This window comes from Crocodylus siamensis, chromosome 12 (assembly GCF_052110815.1).
Source record: "Crocodylus siamensis isolate JL-2025a chromosome 12, ASM5211081v1, whole genome shotgun sequence".
In the NCBI taxonomy this organism is placed as follows: Eukaryota; Metazoa; Chordata; order Crocodylia; family Crocodylidae; genus Crocodylus; species Crocodylus siamensis.
In genome coordinates, this window is record NC_143406.1 from 21786212 (window position 1) to 21801534 (window position 15323).

The 15323-nt window shown below is 56.0% G+C and overlaps 1 protein-coding gene across 9 annotated transcripts in view; it reads right to left on the bottom strand.

Moving 5' to 3' along the window:
• Positions 1–11914: 11914 nt before the first annotated feature.
• MGRN1 (mahogunin ring finger 1) overlaps positions 11915–15323 on the bottom strand; it is a 154678-nt gene continuing 151269 nt past the window's right edge. For 7 of the 9 annotated variants that reach the window (XM_090023432.1, XM_090023438.1, XM_090023436.1 and 4 more), the window contains one exon: positions 11915–14541. In XM_090023432.1, the coding sequence (XP_089879558.1) occupies positions 14532–14541 (10 nt within the window). In that variant the 3' untranslated portion in view covers positions 11915–14531. The remainder of the gene's footprint in view (positions 14542–15323) is intronic. The other 2 variants (XR_016438640.1, XR_016438639.1) reach the window with 2 other exon arrangements.

A 15323-nucleotide genomic window follows, 5' to 3' on the forward strand; every position in this document is an offset into this window, starting at 1 on the left:
GTGGAATGTGAGCGGCCAGGTTTGTATTCACCGCTTGGTTAGTAACTGGGAATGTCACACGTGAGTGCACAGTCCTGGATGGTGCAGGGCAGCGCCGGAACAAAGCCATGAGAAGTCTGGGAGCACTGAGGTGACCCCTGGTGACCCCAACACAGGTCTTATTAACCCCTTGGCTTCTGGGATGTGGGTCTCATGCAGAAGATGATACCTGGAACTAGCATATTTCAGCTGCAGCATCCTCCTGAGCTGTAGGTGTGCAGCAAAGACCTGGTGGGGACTGCTTCTTGGACCCCAGCAGTGCTGCTAGCCAGACATGTTGAGCTGGGAATGGAGCTAAGCATGCCTACTAGGACCTCTCACTCCCCCTATCCCTCCCTCCCCAAGCACATACCCCCAAGGACTGGGAGCTCTGTAGGTTGTGGGGCGGGGAGGGGAGGGGTCGCACTTACCCTTCACAGGGGTGTCTGGGTTCAAAGTGTGACAAGTATGAGGCATCAAGTATCATAACAGATTCTCACCCACATCTTCCCCCACCAGCAGAGGCTATGTGGAGCTCAGACGGTTAGCAGTGGGGTCTTTGCCTGTCTCTGCCCCTTCCCCGCCTGGGCCCAGTTGTGGCTGAAAGCTGGAGGCAGGATGGATTCTCAGCCTTAGTTGAGGAAAGAAAGACCTTTCTATTGGGTAGGACAGGGCTTAGTCCTAAACCTCCAGCAACTGGTGCCCATGGTGACAGCACCAGAGCAGAAAGGGTGCAAACACCGGGCCCAGCTCTGCGTTAGGCTAACCCGCCACAATGGAATTCCCTGTACCCGCTCATCCCCTGTGCCAGCCCAGTGCTAGCAGGAATGCCCACCTCCCTTTCAGCCCCTGGATGTCCCAGCACTAGGACTGCCCCAGAGACCACAGCTCTACTGAGGGGGCCAGAGCCTCCCTGATGACCCATGCAATCCTGACACATCAGTTCCACCTGTCTTTGAGCCAATTTGAAGCCAGGTTGGAAAGTGCTCTGGGGACCAGGCTGGAGGATACCCCTGTCCAGGAGGTGAAAGCTACCTGGGTTCTGCAGCAATCCCCCTGATCTCAATCCATCTTTTGTCAAAGTATTTCACAAGCACAGAAACTGCCCTGATTGGTCACATGGGCAGGGTGAAGAGGCTGTGTCAGAAAGGAAGCCCTGTCCTTGCATGGTGCTCTGAGCCAGGGGCATAACAAGGGGGCGGGCAACCAGGGGCAACCAGGGCACCCAGAATGGGTGCCAGACTGGAGGCTCCCCAGCAAGTCTGTGTCCCTGAAGTAGCAGCAGCAGCAGCAGCAGCAGGGAGCAGGGAGCAGGGTCTCCAGGTCACTGCTGTAACAGCAGCACAGCAACAACTGAAGATGGGCAGGCCACTCTGCCAGCAGCAGCCAGGGAATCTCTGGGACAGATAAGACAGGCTCTTCTCCTTCCCCTGTTCTCCAGTGCTCAGAAACTCCCTGACTCCCAGCAGGGTTTACCCAGGACTCAGCACTCTGGCTCTGCCCATCCTCCCTCCTGCCAGATTTTTCCCAGGGTACAAAACCTACTAGTTACACCTTTGCTCTGGGCCCAGGTCTACCTCAGGGAGAGGAGGAACTGTGAGGGCTGACCAGTGCCTGCTTTGGCCTTTCAGGGACACTGTGGCCTATGAGGCCTGAGTCCCACAGCCTAACCCTGAAGTAGGCCAGTCAGGCCAGGCCAGATGTTGGGGCAGTTAGCAGCAGGGTCTTATCATGAGGGTGTGAGTGTAAGCCCCTCCACACATATGTGCACGTGCGCGCGCGCACACACACACACTGTACAGAAACTGCTAAGTCTCCAAGCCCAGGTAGCACAGTTAGCTGGGCTGCAGCCACTGCTCCTGTGGAGGAAAAGGCCTAGCTCAGGAAGCTGCAGAAAAGAGGCTGGGCAGGGCCCATACTCTAGCACTGCACTGCTGCCCCAGCCTAATCCCACCCAGTGTGTGCACCTCCACCCCCACCCACAGATCAGGTGCACAAGTGAGCCCGGGCTTTCTTGCCAGTGCCTGCCTGTCTCTTGGCAAAGGGCAGAGGGGAGCACGCCAGGGCACAAGTGAATGGGAAGGCAGGGATCAGTGAGCAGCACAGTGCAGAGTGTCCCAGCAGCCACAGGAGCTGCCTGAACAACCTGACTATTGCTGCATTGTTCCTGCCGCTTTGTCTTTCTAAGACCAGGCAGTGACTAGCTCCTTCATTGACAAGGCCAATGTCAGGCCAGGGGAGGTTCCCTCCCACTGGTCCCCACTCCTGAGGTCACCATGCAGATCAGGGTCCCAGCTCCCCTCCACCAGAGTCCCCTTCTTTCAGTCTATCTCCTCCTCCTGCACAACCTGATTGCCTTTTATAATCAGGTCACAAAGGCAATGGATGCAGGTATTGCCGTGGATGTAGTCTTTCTAGACTTCAGCAAGACCTTTGACACCGTCTCCCACCCCATCGTCATTAAAAAACTAGGTGACTGTGGCATTGATGCCTACACAGTCAGATGGATTGCAGATTGGCTCAAGGGTCGTACTCAGAGGGTGGTGGTGGATGGGTCATATTCATCCTGGGGGGAAGTGGGCAGCGGAGTCCCCCACGGCTCGGTCCTTGGGCCTGCGCTGTTCAATTTCTTCATTAGCGATTTGGACGATGGGGTGCAAAGCAACCTGTTTAAATTCACTGATGATACCAAAATTTGGGGTGAGGTGAGCATGCTAGTAGGGAAGGAAAGATTGCAGCAAGATCTGGATAGATTACAGAGGTGGGCTAACAAAAACAGGATGCGTTTCAATACTGACAAGTGCAGGGTGCTGCACTTGGGCAGTAGTAACCAGCAGCACACTTATAAGATGGGAAACTCCCTTCTTGAGAGCACGGAGGCAGAAAGGGATCTTGGAGTCATTACTTGACTCCAAGATGAACGTGGGCCGACAATGCAAGGTCACAGTTGGCAGGGCTAACCGGACCTTGTCATGCATCCACAGGTGCATCTCTAGCAGGGCCAAGGAGGTGATCCTCCCCCTCTATGCAACACTGGTCAGGCCACAGCTGGAGTACTGCATCCAGTTCTGTGTGCCCCATTTCACAAGGGATGTGGACAACATGGAGAGGGTCCAGAGGAGGGCCACCCGCATGATCCAGGGACAACAGGGCAGACCCTACAATGAGAGACTGCGGGACTTGAACCTGTTCAGCCTTCACAAGAGAAGGCTGAGGGGGGACCTGGTGACTGTCTATAAACTCACTAGGGGGGACCAGAAGGGTTTGGGGGAGACACTGTTTCCCCTAGCGTCCCCTGGCATAACAAGGAACAATGGACACAAGTTGTTGGAGAGTAGGTTTAGATTAGACATCCGCAAGAACCACTTCACAGTCAGGGCGGCTAGGAGCTGGAACCAACTTCCATGGGAAGTGGTGCTGGCTCCTACCCTGGAGGTCTTTAAGAAGAGGCTTTATGCCTACCTAGCTGGACTCATTTGAGTCCAGTTTTTGGTTGTTGTTTTTTTTTTTCTCCCGCCCAGGCGGGGGGTCAGACTTGAAGATCTACAAGGTCCCTTCCAACCTGACTTCTGTGATTCTGATTCTATGAGATGGAGGCCAAAGAAACAGGCCCAGCATAGTGAGGGGCCCCACAACCTCTGCTTTGCAGGCAGCAGTGCCAACAGGATAGAGATGCTTCCAGACTGCTCACACCCACACCCGGCAGAGTCCAGCAGCATGAGCCAAGCAGGTGCCACCTGCAGTGGCCCAGGTGTGATTGACTGAGCCCCCTTCTCTCCATGAGCCCCGCTGCTCAGATGAGGCCTGCCCACAGCCAAGCTGGGTCAGGGCCCAGCCTTGGCATCTCCTGCACCTTGGTTTCTTCTGCCATACAGCAAGCACCTGCCCCTGGGACTCCATTCCTGGGCCTGACTCCAGTCACAGCTCCTCAGGTCTGGAGGAAGAAGAGCTCCCCTGAGCTGCGTTTACACAGGAGATGCAGTGGTCTCCACAGATGACAAGGGCAGCTCAGACAACCCCCCTTGGACTTGTGGCCATGAAGACATTGTTTTGGTTATAGGATTTGTTGTCTGCCTGTCCCTTCCTGGTCTCTCTGTGACCCTCTGTGGGTCACAGGCCTCTTGCCTGTATCTCTCTGCAGTTCGATCCCACATGCTCCCACTCCCAGCTTAGCCTTAAGCTGCAGTACCCTGGGTCTCAGCTGTGGTCTTTCAGCTGGTCTTACTGGGTCTTGTGAGCCTTCACTGTGGGAGCTGTGAGCACCAGGGAACACCATGACCAGGGACCACCCTACTGTTCACTCTCAACAGCAACGTAAAATCATAGAAAAGTAGGGCTGGGAGGGATCCCAAGAGGTCATCTAGTCCAACCCCTTGCACAAGGCAGGATCATCCCTATGCAAACCATCCCATACAAGTCCTTGTCCAACCCAGTCCTAAAAACTGCAGTCAACCCTGTCACACAAGGCACATTGCCCAGACATCAAAGACTCTCTCACCTGCCACAGGGGGCACAAGGGCTGTCAGTGTCCTGCTGCTGCAAGGGTTGTCAAATGCACTTGAGAAATCCCAGGAAGAGCCACTCCCCAGATGCATAGGAAGTCAAAACCCCCCACAGTTGGTACCAGTCCGACCATGGGGGAAAACTCCTTCCTCCCAAATGTGGGGTGCATCTGATCCTGAGTGGAGGGGCAAGACCCTCTAGTAAGAAACTTCTGGGTTTTAGCATCAGCAGGAGCACTGGCATGCCCCAGTCAAAATCCCCAAATTTGGCTGCAGCCATTGCCTCTGAAGAAAGCAGAAAACCCCCAGACACCTGTAGCAACAGAAAGGGAACAGACTAGGAAGAAAAGGAGAACTAAAGCATAACACATGGGGAGCAAGAAGTGCAGTGGACCCTTGTTGGCTGGTTTCCTGGAAGAGCGCTTCAAACAACTGTCCACCACTTGGTAGGAGAGACTCCTTCTGCCCTGCTATAGCCCTTCTGAGGTCCTGGGGCTCCTGAGGCTTGGCCTATCCAGCTTTCCCTCTTTAACCCCCTGCCCTTCCTCCCCAGGGGGCTCCTGCGCAGCGGAGGCAAACTTGATGGGACTGTAGCTCTGGCTGTGTGGAATGGAGTAGAGCTGGCAGGATGCTGTTGCAAGGGGAGGGGACACTCCCAACAGCCAACTTAACCCTCCCCTGGCCCTGAAGTGATATGAAGCCCTTAACTTGGTGGTGGCTGGAGGGCAAGAAAGGGTTAACTTGTCTGCTGGCAGAGACCCCTCCCCTTTTGGCAACAGCACCTCCCACAGGGATGGAGGTTGAGGCACCTGCCTTTACTGCACATCTGAGCCTCATGCCCATTACCCACCCTTAATGCCACTGCTGAAGGACATCTTGTCTGGAGTCACTGTTTTCCTCCCTGCTACCAGCACCCTAGGGACCAACAGAGTAATGGCCCCCAGTCACCAGCCCAGCACAAAGTATTCCTCCAGCACTTCACAGCAGCTCCTGTCCCAGCAGCCACCAACCCTCCAGTCTTTCTCCTTGCTGCGTGTCAGGGGTTCAAAGCCAACAAGAGCCCCTGTGCACTCTGCACCCCACTGTGACCTGTTAGCTCTGTGCCAGCCCTTCCCTGCCCCTCTCCCCAGCTGTGTGTTCTGCAGGGGCACAATTAATCAGCCCCAAGCTTACTGCAATGGCAGAACTTGCCTCAGCCCCTGGTCTGGTTGGTGCCATGTAATCTCCCGCTCAGAGTGGTCCCACAGTGGCACTTGGTGGCTGGGGGTGGGTCTCAGCTGACCTGTCCAAATCCATGAGCTTTCTGGGGCAGGGGTCCCTTTGACTTTACCTCTAGCTCATGCACTTCTCCCAGCTGCCAGGCTGTGCTTGCTCTGAACTCTACAATGTGGCTGGGGTGACTGTGGTCTCCCTCTATGCACAGTGGAAGCAGGGTCTGTTCTCCAGTCCTCCAGAGATGCAGTGCTCCCACCTCAGCTGAACTGTGACTTGCCCTGAGCCCTAGGCTATTTGAGCCCGTTTCCCAAAGTGAGCAGGTCTGTCCCTGTCAGTCCTTCCCACTAGATCTAGAGTATGGACAGGCTATGTGCAGAGGGGGGAAAAGAAGTGGCACAGCAAGAGGACTCGCTGTGGCATGTGAGAGCAGAGTCCCAGGGAAGGAGAAATGAGGAAGGGAGGAGATAGGCTCCAAGCTCCCATTTCAAGGGCAAGGGACAGCCCACACGGTAGCCCAGGCAAGGCCTGCTGGTGTCCAGGCTGTCCTCACAGTTTGCAGGCTTCAAGAGATAGGGGCACTTATCCCCAGGGACCTGGGGCAGTCACTGTATGGAGTGAGCTACAGCAGGGGTGCTAGAGCAGGGGTATATGCTAGGTAGTGACTGGTCTATATAAGAGGGTAAGGGTCTCCTACAACTGCTGGCTGGTGGAACTGCTCCTGCACCACAAAGAGCAGGAGCTCCCACAGTGCTGATGCCCCTGCTTGCACAGGAGTCAAAGTAAGTCATAGCTTAGCTGGGGAGGGAGCTGGGGGCACTGCATCTTGGTGGGGGGGGGGGAGGGCTGGAGAACAGACATTGTGCAAGGGAGCCGGCAGATTTCTGCCAGTGACTGATCCCAGAGACCTGAGCTTGGGTGCAACTCAGGATTGGCTTGCACACTCTAGATGTGGCTGACTCATTTCCATGCCTCGGTTCTGGAGGGCTTGAGATCTGCCCTTGAGTCACTGACTACTGCTTCTACACAGGCTGGGCCACAGTGACCCTTCTTGAAGTGACCTGCCCCTAACAAACTCCCTCCCTGTGTGTCATACATGGCTCTGCCCTCCTCCTTGGTGGCTGAGCCCACCAAGCTGTGACCTCCCAACTGGCTGTGCTGGAGCGGCTGGAAGAGAAGACAGCTGTCTTCTCACCCAGGCTGAAGTCACAGACTGGACGGGCAGGCTCTCTCAGCCAGGCCAGGCCAGGCCAGCCCAGGGAGGTTCCTTTGCTGTGGGCTTGGCAGATAAGTAGCGAACCAACATTATGCCCTGGCCCCAAGTGCTCTCTGCAGCAGGGAAAGGGCCGCAATATGAACTCTGGGCCTCTTGCCTGTCCCCCAGCCCTGGCCTGGCTTCCTTCTGATTGTGGGTCACCCAAGGGCAGTAGCTCCAGTCCCTAGGAAGGAATTGAAGTTCTTCCCCTTGCTAGGGGCTTTGGAGAGGAAAGCAGTGACTCCATGCTCAGTGCTGTGTTCAGTGCAGTGGTATAGGTAGGGTATAGCAATGGGGGCAGCCGCTCTAGGGTGGTGGCAAAAAAATGGCTGCCGTTGGTAACCACATAGTAGCGATGGGGAACACCTGGAGTGGTTGTCCCAGGTGCCCAGCTGTGTCATGTCCCTGCTGGTGCAGGGGCAAGAGGAAGCCCTGGGACAGCAAAGGGAGGGAAACTGGAGAGAACAGCAAAATCTTACCTGGCACTGGGGAAAAGGGGATGTGTCCTGTCCTGTGCCAAGCAGCTACACACATACGTTGCTCTACCCTACTGTACTCAGCCAGGTGGAAGAGCCAGCCCAGCCAGGGCCCCTCACCTGGCCCCAACAGCCAGCACAGGGGTGTCATGGCTGTTTACTTCCCTGGCACAGAGAGAAAAAATTATTTGGGGGGGGGGGCTGGGCGTATGTGCACATGCGTGTAAACGTGCTTCACCCCAGCAGGTAAGCCAGCCGAGAAGGAGCAAGGGGAGAAGAAAAGGCAATGGGGGTGGGGTGGGGGGAGGGATTTAGATCAAGGCCCCAGTGGTGAGGGAGGGAGCAAAGCATACGCAGGGGCAGGGGCAAGGGCTGGGGTGACTGGGGCCCCAGCTGGGCTGGGTGGTGGGACAATTGGATCCCGGGCAGCTCATCCAGGGGTGCAGAGGACTCCCACCACTGCACACACCCTGGCAGAGGCCTAGGGCACACATGCCCCCCACCCCCAATCTGCGTGTGGGGCAAGGGCAGCTGCTACTGCATGATCCCTGCTGCAGCTGTTCTGAGAGCCACGCGATGCTACGTGCGTCCCTCTGATGGGCGGGCAGGGGCCATGGCACAGCCCAGGTGCAGCAGGCACATAGTGTCACGTTGAGGCCAGGGCAGCTGCCACAGGGAGCACAGTGCAGTGTGCAGCACCAGTTGCCTCCGCCCCATGCACAGATGGGGGGCACATGCTCCTCAGGCCTCTGCCCGGGTGCATGCAACGGTGGGAGCCCCCCGTGCTCCTGGATGAGTTACCCAGGCTCTGTCTCACCACCTGGCCTGGTTGGAGTCCCATTCACCTCAGCCCCTGCCTGTGCCCCGCTCCCTTCCTCACTGGCAGGGTCTCAACCTGCCCCCTCCCTTCCCCCAGCCCCTTCCCCTTCACAGAATAGATTGACATTTGCCTGCTGTGCTGGGCAGCCAGTGATCCCCACACCAGGCTGTGATCCTGGCTGCATGTGTGCCCCTCCCCACCCCTGCTGCAGCCACGCAGAGCCCAGGGGGCAGGCTGTGTTGCTACACATTAGCTCCGGCCTTCCACCACCTATGTTCCCTGGCCCAAGCCATGTGCAGCAGGGGTTCCTGGCCCTGGCCTCGGCCTCCTTTGTGAGGCTGCTAGGGCCTGCTGAGTCATTCCTGCCACACAAGGGCAGAGCAGCCATGTCTGTATCAGGGGCCACAGGCTTCCCCACATGTTCCTTTGTGTTTCTATGAGATGACCTTGCAGCCCAGACAGCCCCAAACCCTGCTGAGCTGTGCTCAAGGACCTAGAGCCCAAGAGCAACCTTGGCATGACCAGCCCAGGGTGTAGGAGCCCAGCCACTCTCCACTTTGGTGTCCCAGTGGGGCTGTGAGGCTCACTAACTCCACCTGAAGCCATGGGGGCCCCTGGCCAGAGCAGGGCAAAGTTCTGTCTGAGCTCTGCCCCTGCTGGCACTGCTCAGCGCCAGGCCACTGGAATCTGGGACACCAATGAAAGGGCTCGTTTATTCCAGGCTGTTTCCTCTCCTTTCCCTGATGGTCGGAGGTGCCTGGGACCTTCCAGCCGAGGCACAGGGTGTGCTGGGGCAGCAAGGAATGCAGTAACCAGCAAGAGTGGGCTGCATCCCCACACCCCAGGCCCAGGCTGGCACTGAAGACAACAGCAGGAAGAGGCTGATGTCTAAAGGGAAGGCTGTCTTGCCCCACTCTAGGGGTGCAGGACCAGGGTCTTAGGGAAGCTGGCCCTTTTGCTGCCGCCCCTACCCCAACACTGACCTTGCACCAGTTTTGTTCCCTTGAGCTTAGTGTGCACGTAGGCAAGCTGGGACCTGCCCTGCTGGAGTGAATCCAAAGCTGTGCTGGGTTCCAGTAGCAGCCCCTCCTTTCATTGTCTTGCTGGGTACTGTACAGCGAGGATGGAGCAGGAGAGGCTGAACTGCCTGAGGTCAACACAAGGACCAGGACAGCTGAGGTGGATAGCACCATGACAGCAAATGCACCAGAACACAGGGCATGCTTGTCCCCAGGGGTCAAGGTGTGCTTGGGAGAAGGGTGCTTGTGGGCTTGGGTGGTAGAAAGTGGGCTCTAAGCCCTAGCCTTGGGTTCCCCTTGATGACCTTGGCCAAGCCCTGGGCCACTGAGAACCTGCTTTTCCTCTCAAGGTAAGTTTTGTCCCTGCATGCACAGGAAAGGGCCTGGTGGGGGTCATGCTAACTCTGTGAGTGTGGTCCTGCTTCCTTTAATGAATGCAGGAGGCAGCACCTCTGCACCCTGCTCACCAGGGCGGCTCCTCAACCTGGTAACACAAGGCAAGGGAGCAGCATCAGGCAGCACTGGCCAAAAGACAGGTTGTGGCCAATGGGTAGGTTTCCTGCAGCCCAGTCTGTCACAAGGCCACCCTGAGTGCCATGGCCATGGAAGTGCTTGGGGCATGCTCTCCACGCAAGGAGGAATTGTGGGAGATACCAACAGGCACCTGGGGTGCTAATGGGATGTGATGACTAGGGCAGCAGTTCTCATCCTTGCTGGACTCAAGGCAACCAATTCCAAACACTAATTTGTGTATTATAGGGCCTCTGCAGAGGGGCCAGGCAGTGGGGCAAGGGAATGGCTAAGCAGGGACAAGCCTGACCCAGCACTTATCTGCTTACTTGCTCACACCTTGCTGCACCTTTCAAAGGACCACACAGCACCCCAAGACACTACAGCACCCTTGTGTTGAGAATCACTGTAGTAGGGGAAGGAGCCTGGTGGACAAGCTCTTCCTTGCAAGAGGTTGTAGAAAGACTGGAGACTTGAGTCTGTACGACTCTTGTTCCACAGTGGATGCTCAAAGAGGCAGTGTTTCCACCAGGCTTCACATTCTCTCTTGGTTCTCTAGCCCACCACATTCCCTCCCACCTCCCTGACCCCCAGGATCTCCCACTGTTGTGACACAACATTGCTCCAGCCTCTCCTGCCCCTCCATTCATCCCCTCACCTTCCATTATTATGAGCTCTCCTCCACTTGCATATGGGTTCTGGCTTCTTTGCCCCAGAAACTTGGAGAGGCTAAAGAAATCAGAAGATAGGAAAGGGCCAAGTGCCCGCTCCTAGTTTAGACCTAACAGGACAGGTTTCTGCACAGGATCTGCAGCCTGGGATGCCAGCAAAGGAGCAGGGAGCCCCTTCACCCCATGGAAATGTGCTTGCCAAGTGCTGCATCCTATTCATGAGATGAACCCAGCCTGAGGCATTATGTCCAAGATTCATGAACTGCTCCACCTGCCCCTCCTCCTGTTGCATCAGCACTGGTGTGCTAGTCCCATGTACTGAGTGTGCCTCATCTCAGGTCCCAATTCTGCCTCACCAGGGTGTCTGGGCCGTGCACTGAGCATGTTTATCCCCTGTGCAGTGATCCTACTCCACAGAGAACCAACTAGTCCCAGCTGGTTCTGTTTTTAATGAAGCAACTTTTTTCTCACAGTAGCCCAGCTCTAAGCACCAGTTTGACCTTGAATCCACAGGACAGAGCTGTTTGTCCACCCAGCAGATAGCGTTGGAGCTGCTGCTGTGAGATTCTGCGCTGCTTCTAAAGCCAACACAGACCTCCAGGTTCAGAGGGAGATATAGCATGTCCCAGATCCCAGCACAAAGCCAACATTTTGGAACCACCGGGACCTGGCTTGTTCCCAAGCCTTGAGTGTGTGAACATAGTCCTTTACATGTATGCACTGGCCAAGTAGCTTGCCTGCCCTCTGAAAGACCATGGTCCTGCCAGCTCTGTATAGCTCTGTGCTGGCTGGGCAGGGCCAAATGCCCACAAACCACAGCTTCCAGATGTCAGCCCTGATGCCATATTCCAGGGTCTGATCACCTTAAAGAAGCACTTCTTGAGCTCCACCTCACTGCCTGTCAACAGGGCAAACCCAGAGCTTCCCACACAGGAATAAAAGCCAGTCCAGTAGTCTTTCATGCATGCAGACACTGTGCCCCCTGGTGGCCAGGCCCACCACCACATTAGTGCCAACCCAGAGACATAACAGAAAGGCACTGGGAAGTGGTAGAGAGAAACTGAGGCAGGAGCTAGTGTTTGGCTCCAATACATGGGGGATGGGCGGCATTGTGGGCACAGTCTCTGACGTGCAACAGGGACTCTGAAAATATAACGATAACTTGGGTCCTGACATCCAGGATACTGCAGTGAGGAACTAGGCTGCTCTCCGGTTCCCAGTGGCACTAGGATTCTGCCATTACTGCCAGAGAAGGTGGTGTCAATGCCCTGTGGCTAGCACAGTGAGGGTTCCCTGTTGTGCTGGCACCTCTGTGGGGCATTTCTTTTGCAAGTCTCACAGGCACAAGGTGCTCTGAGCAGTGTTCTGTGGATATGACGGGCTGCCTGCTTTGTATGACACTAGAGAACACCCAATGAAAGCACAACAGAGTGTGTGGCTGCATGGATTTATTACTATAAATATAGAAATAACAGGATCCTGGCTGGCAGAAGCCTGCAGTGCCCCTCTGCCACTGTGGAGATGGGCAGCTCTGTGCTCCGGCTCAGAGGGGCAGCCTTGGCACCATCTCACTGGGAAGGAGGGTGCTGAGACACAGAGGAGGCAGCAAGCAGTGGCCATGTCCACAGGACTGATATGGGCAAGGGGGGACCTGAGGCTGCCCTTGCTCCCACAGCACCCCCAGAACACAGCTGGGCCAACACCAGGTGCAGGGAAGCTCCCCACAGCACAGAAAGCAGGGACAAGGCACACGGCAAGGCCACGGCACTGAGCAACATGATCATCGTGGGTGCAAGGGCACAAACAAGGCTGTGGCACTGGCACACAAACTGGGGAAATGCAGAGGCCCAGCTGCAATCTGCACTAGGCTGCCTCTAGTGCAGGGGCTCCCTCACCCTGCAGGCTGTGATGGCCTCAGTCCCCCAAGCTCCTCTGGCCCAGACTGTGGCCTGGAATCCTCCAGCTCCTGGGCTGCGGCAGGCAGGAAGGCTCCACGTATTCAGGGAGGGAGGAGCAATGGAACCTCACTGCACATCCATGAAGGCTTGGGGCTGATCTCCTACTGCCTCAAAGTAACTGGCTGTGATCCAGCAGTGACAGGAATCCCCTGTGAGGCAGTCAGCCCTGGTGCCTCTGTGGTGCTGGTTTGTGCAGGCCAAGGTACCCTGCCCTCCTATACACGACAGCGCAGGGCCATCCCAACTCCATCACCACGTCTAATGGGAATCTGCTCTTGGAGTCCAACCCAGGCTCTGCCCAGCAACAGCACCCTATTGTGGCAACCCACTGTGTGGCCTGGGGACAAACTGAGGCCTTCAGTGACCTGTATGTAAGGAACCCCCTGCCACAGCCTGAGGCAGCAGGAATGGATGCAGACCTCTATGAGAAGGGTAGGGACACGTATAAGCAGCCAGGGCCCATGAGCCATTGCTCATCATTCACTCCTGGGTCTTCTCCCAGCAGAGTCCATAGCAGAGGGTTCCACTCCTCTGGCCCAGGCACTGGCCCCATACAGCCCAGAACCAAGAATCAGGCTCATCCTCCACTGGGGGACTCTCGGTCTTCTCATTGGAGCTGGGGACGCCAGCACCCCTTGTACTGGGCCCCAGGAACCTGTTACTCACTGCGGGTTTGGCACAACTGTCCAGTCCAGAGCTTTGGCACTAGTCAGGACATTGTGCAGAAGAGCCCAGGGGTCTGTAGCAGCTGGGATTTATGTTTGAGGAGCTCAAAGATTACCGTCCCTAGTTTCAGCACCTGCAGGTGTCTGGCAGAACACAGCAGGTGCTGACCTTGCCCTGGGGACTCCCTCAAATAATTGCTAACTCTGACCTCTCTCCTTCAGCCCAGCACATCCCCATGTGGTCCCTAAGTGACAAGTTGGCTGCAGAGCTGGGCACTTGCTCAGCCTAGCATCAGCTGTAGCCCTGGGAGGACAAGCTCTGGGCCAAGTAGCAGGGTGTAAGGGGAGCTCCATGCTGTGCTACCTGGGGATTCTGGGCCAGGTCATCCACCTGCAAGGGCTGGAATCTTGCTTGCAGTTGGCCAGGACAGACTGACTAGGAGCAGGTTTCCAAAGGGGTGGGTACCACATCCTTAGCAGCACAGCCCAAGCCTCTGTCTCTGAACAGGAAGGAGAAGCCCAGTCATTCAGGTCCTTCCATGTGAGCCCCAGGGAGCGAGCATTAGCTGCAAGGCAGTCAGGAGGCCTTGAGTCTGCCACCACATTCCCTGGGAAGGCATAGAGAAGGGGCAGCAGCCCCTGGAAGAGAAGCTAACCCACTTTTGTTGGGGAGAACAGCTTGGTTTGGGCAAGGGTGGGAGCCAGACAGAAGCAGAGATCAGAGTGTAAGGGAGGAGGTACTGTCCTGTTGCATCATGGAGATGGTAGAAAGCTGATTTTAGGTATGCCAGTGCCACAGCTGAGCTATATACAAAGGAAACAGTGACAGCAAAAGGCTGTGCTCAGTCAGTGTGTGTACAAAATATACAGGTACTGTCCTTCATTTACTGCATTTCATCCCAAACCTACCCCCCTCCCCAACATAAAAACCAACCCCAACCCCCAACGCGCCCCCCCCAGCTCCGCTATGGGGGAATGGTGCCATGATCATCAAAAGGGGGATGTACTTTAACCATGCATGTCCTTAAAAACCCAATCTGTGCAAATGTGTGCCAGTCTGTGAGGGGATCTTCTGATCCCCAGGGAAGTGGGTACTAAGACCCTGAAGCTGCTAGATGCTGGACAGAGGGGAGACACTAGCCTTCAAGTCTCACAGCACTCGCACATTGGTTTAGCACACTGAAGCCAGGATCAGAGCATTGCCTATGTACACTGCTCTGAGCTGGAGCAGGGCAGCTCTCCCCGCAGCTACAGGGACAGAAGAGTTCATGTGTGTGGTCTTGGATCCTGGTAGCCTGGGTAGAGATGACCAGACAGTCTCAGGGAAGGCTTTGCTCGTCTTCCAGGTGCAGATGTGTCTGGTCGAAGAGGAGGGGCTGAGTGGGACTGTTCGCGCCATGGCTTGGAAGGGTCTTGGTAGTGAAATCAGATGACCCTGAATGGAGTGACAAAGAAGTTACAGTCCAGACTAAAGGCTTACTCTCATTGCAGTCACTGCTGCTTCCTGGCCATGAGGGGCAGTTCAGGGTAAGTGGTGCTCTGCAGGACAAAAGGGCTGGAGGGGGCACCTGGGCACAGCTGCTTTCTGGGGGTCTGAGGAAAGCAATCTGCAAACAGGACACTCCTCACAAAGACTCTACCAGGGTTTGGATGCACAATGAACCCCTCTTTCTGGGAAACAAAGTTGAGAGTGGTAGGCTGGGTGGGGCTCACACAGGATTTCAACTCCAATCTCTACAGCTAATCCCTCTACCCCACCCCCCACCAAACTTGGGCAGGTCATGGAGGCAGGGGACCCTGGAGTAGGAACCTGAGCAGAGAAGGGAATGTGCTCAGACATGGGCTCTGCACACAGTCCTGACACAGCAAGCAAAATATGCACATGCCTGGGATCAGACTGCCTATGCCAGTGGTCAGCTCAGTGTCCTGGATGCACATTTTCCTGCCAACCATGTTGGGTTACTGAAAGGTTTAGAACACATGATGCCCAAAGACCTGCTGCAGGATCCCTGCTCCCCAGAGACCTGCAGCTCAGGCTGAATTTACCCCTCTCTTGGGCAAAAAAATAGTGAGACAGTGAGGGGGCCTGAAGAGACATGCTGTAAGCACAGTGATGCTCTGCACCTGGCAGATGGCAGAGGCACAAGCTAGCCTGGAAAGAGCAACCACTACAATGCTGGGAGCTGAGTTGAGCTCCAGAATTCAGGACAACTGGCT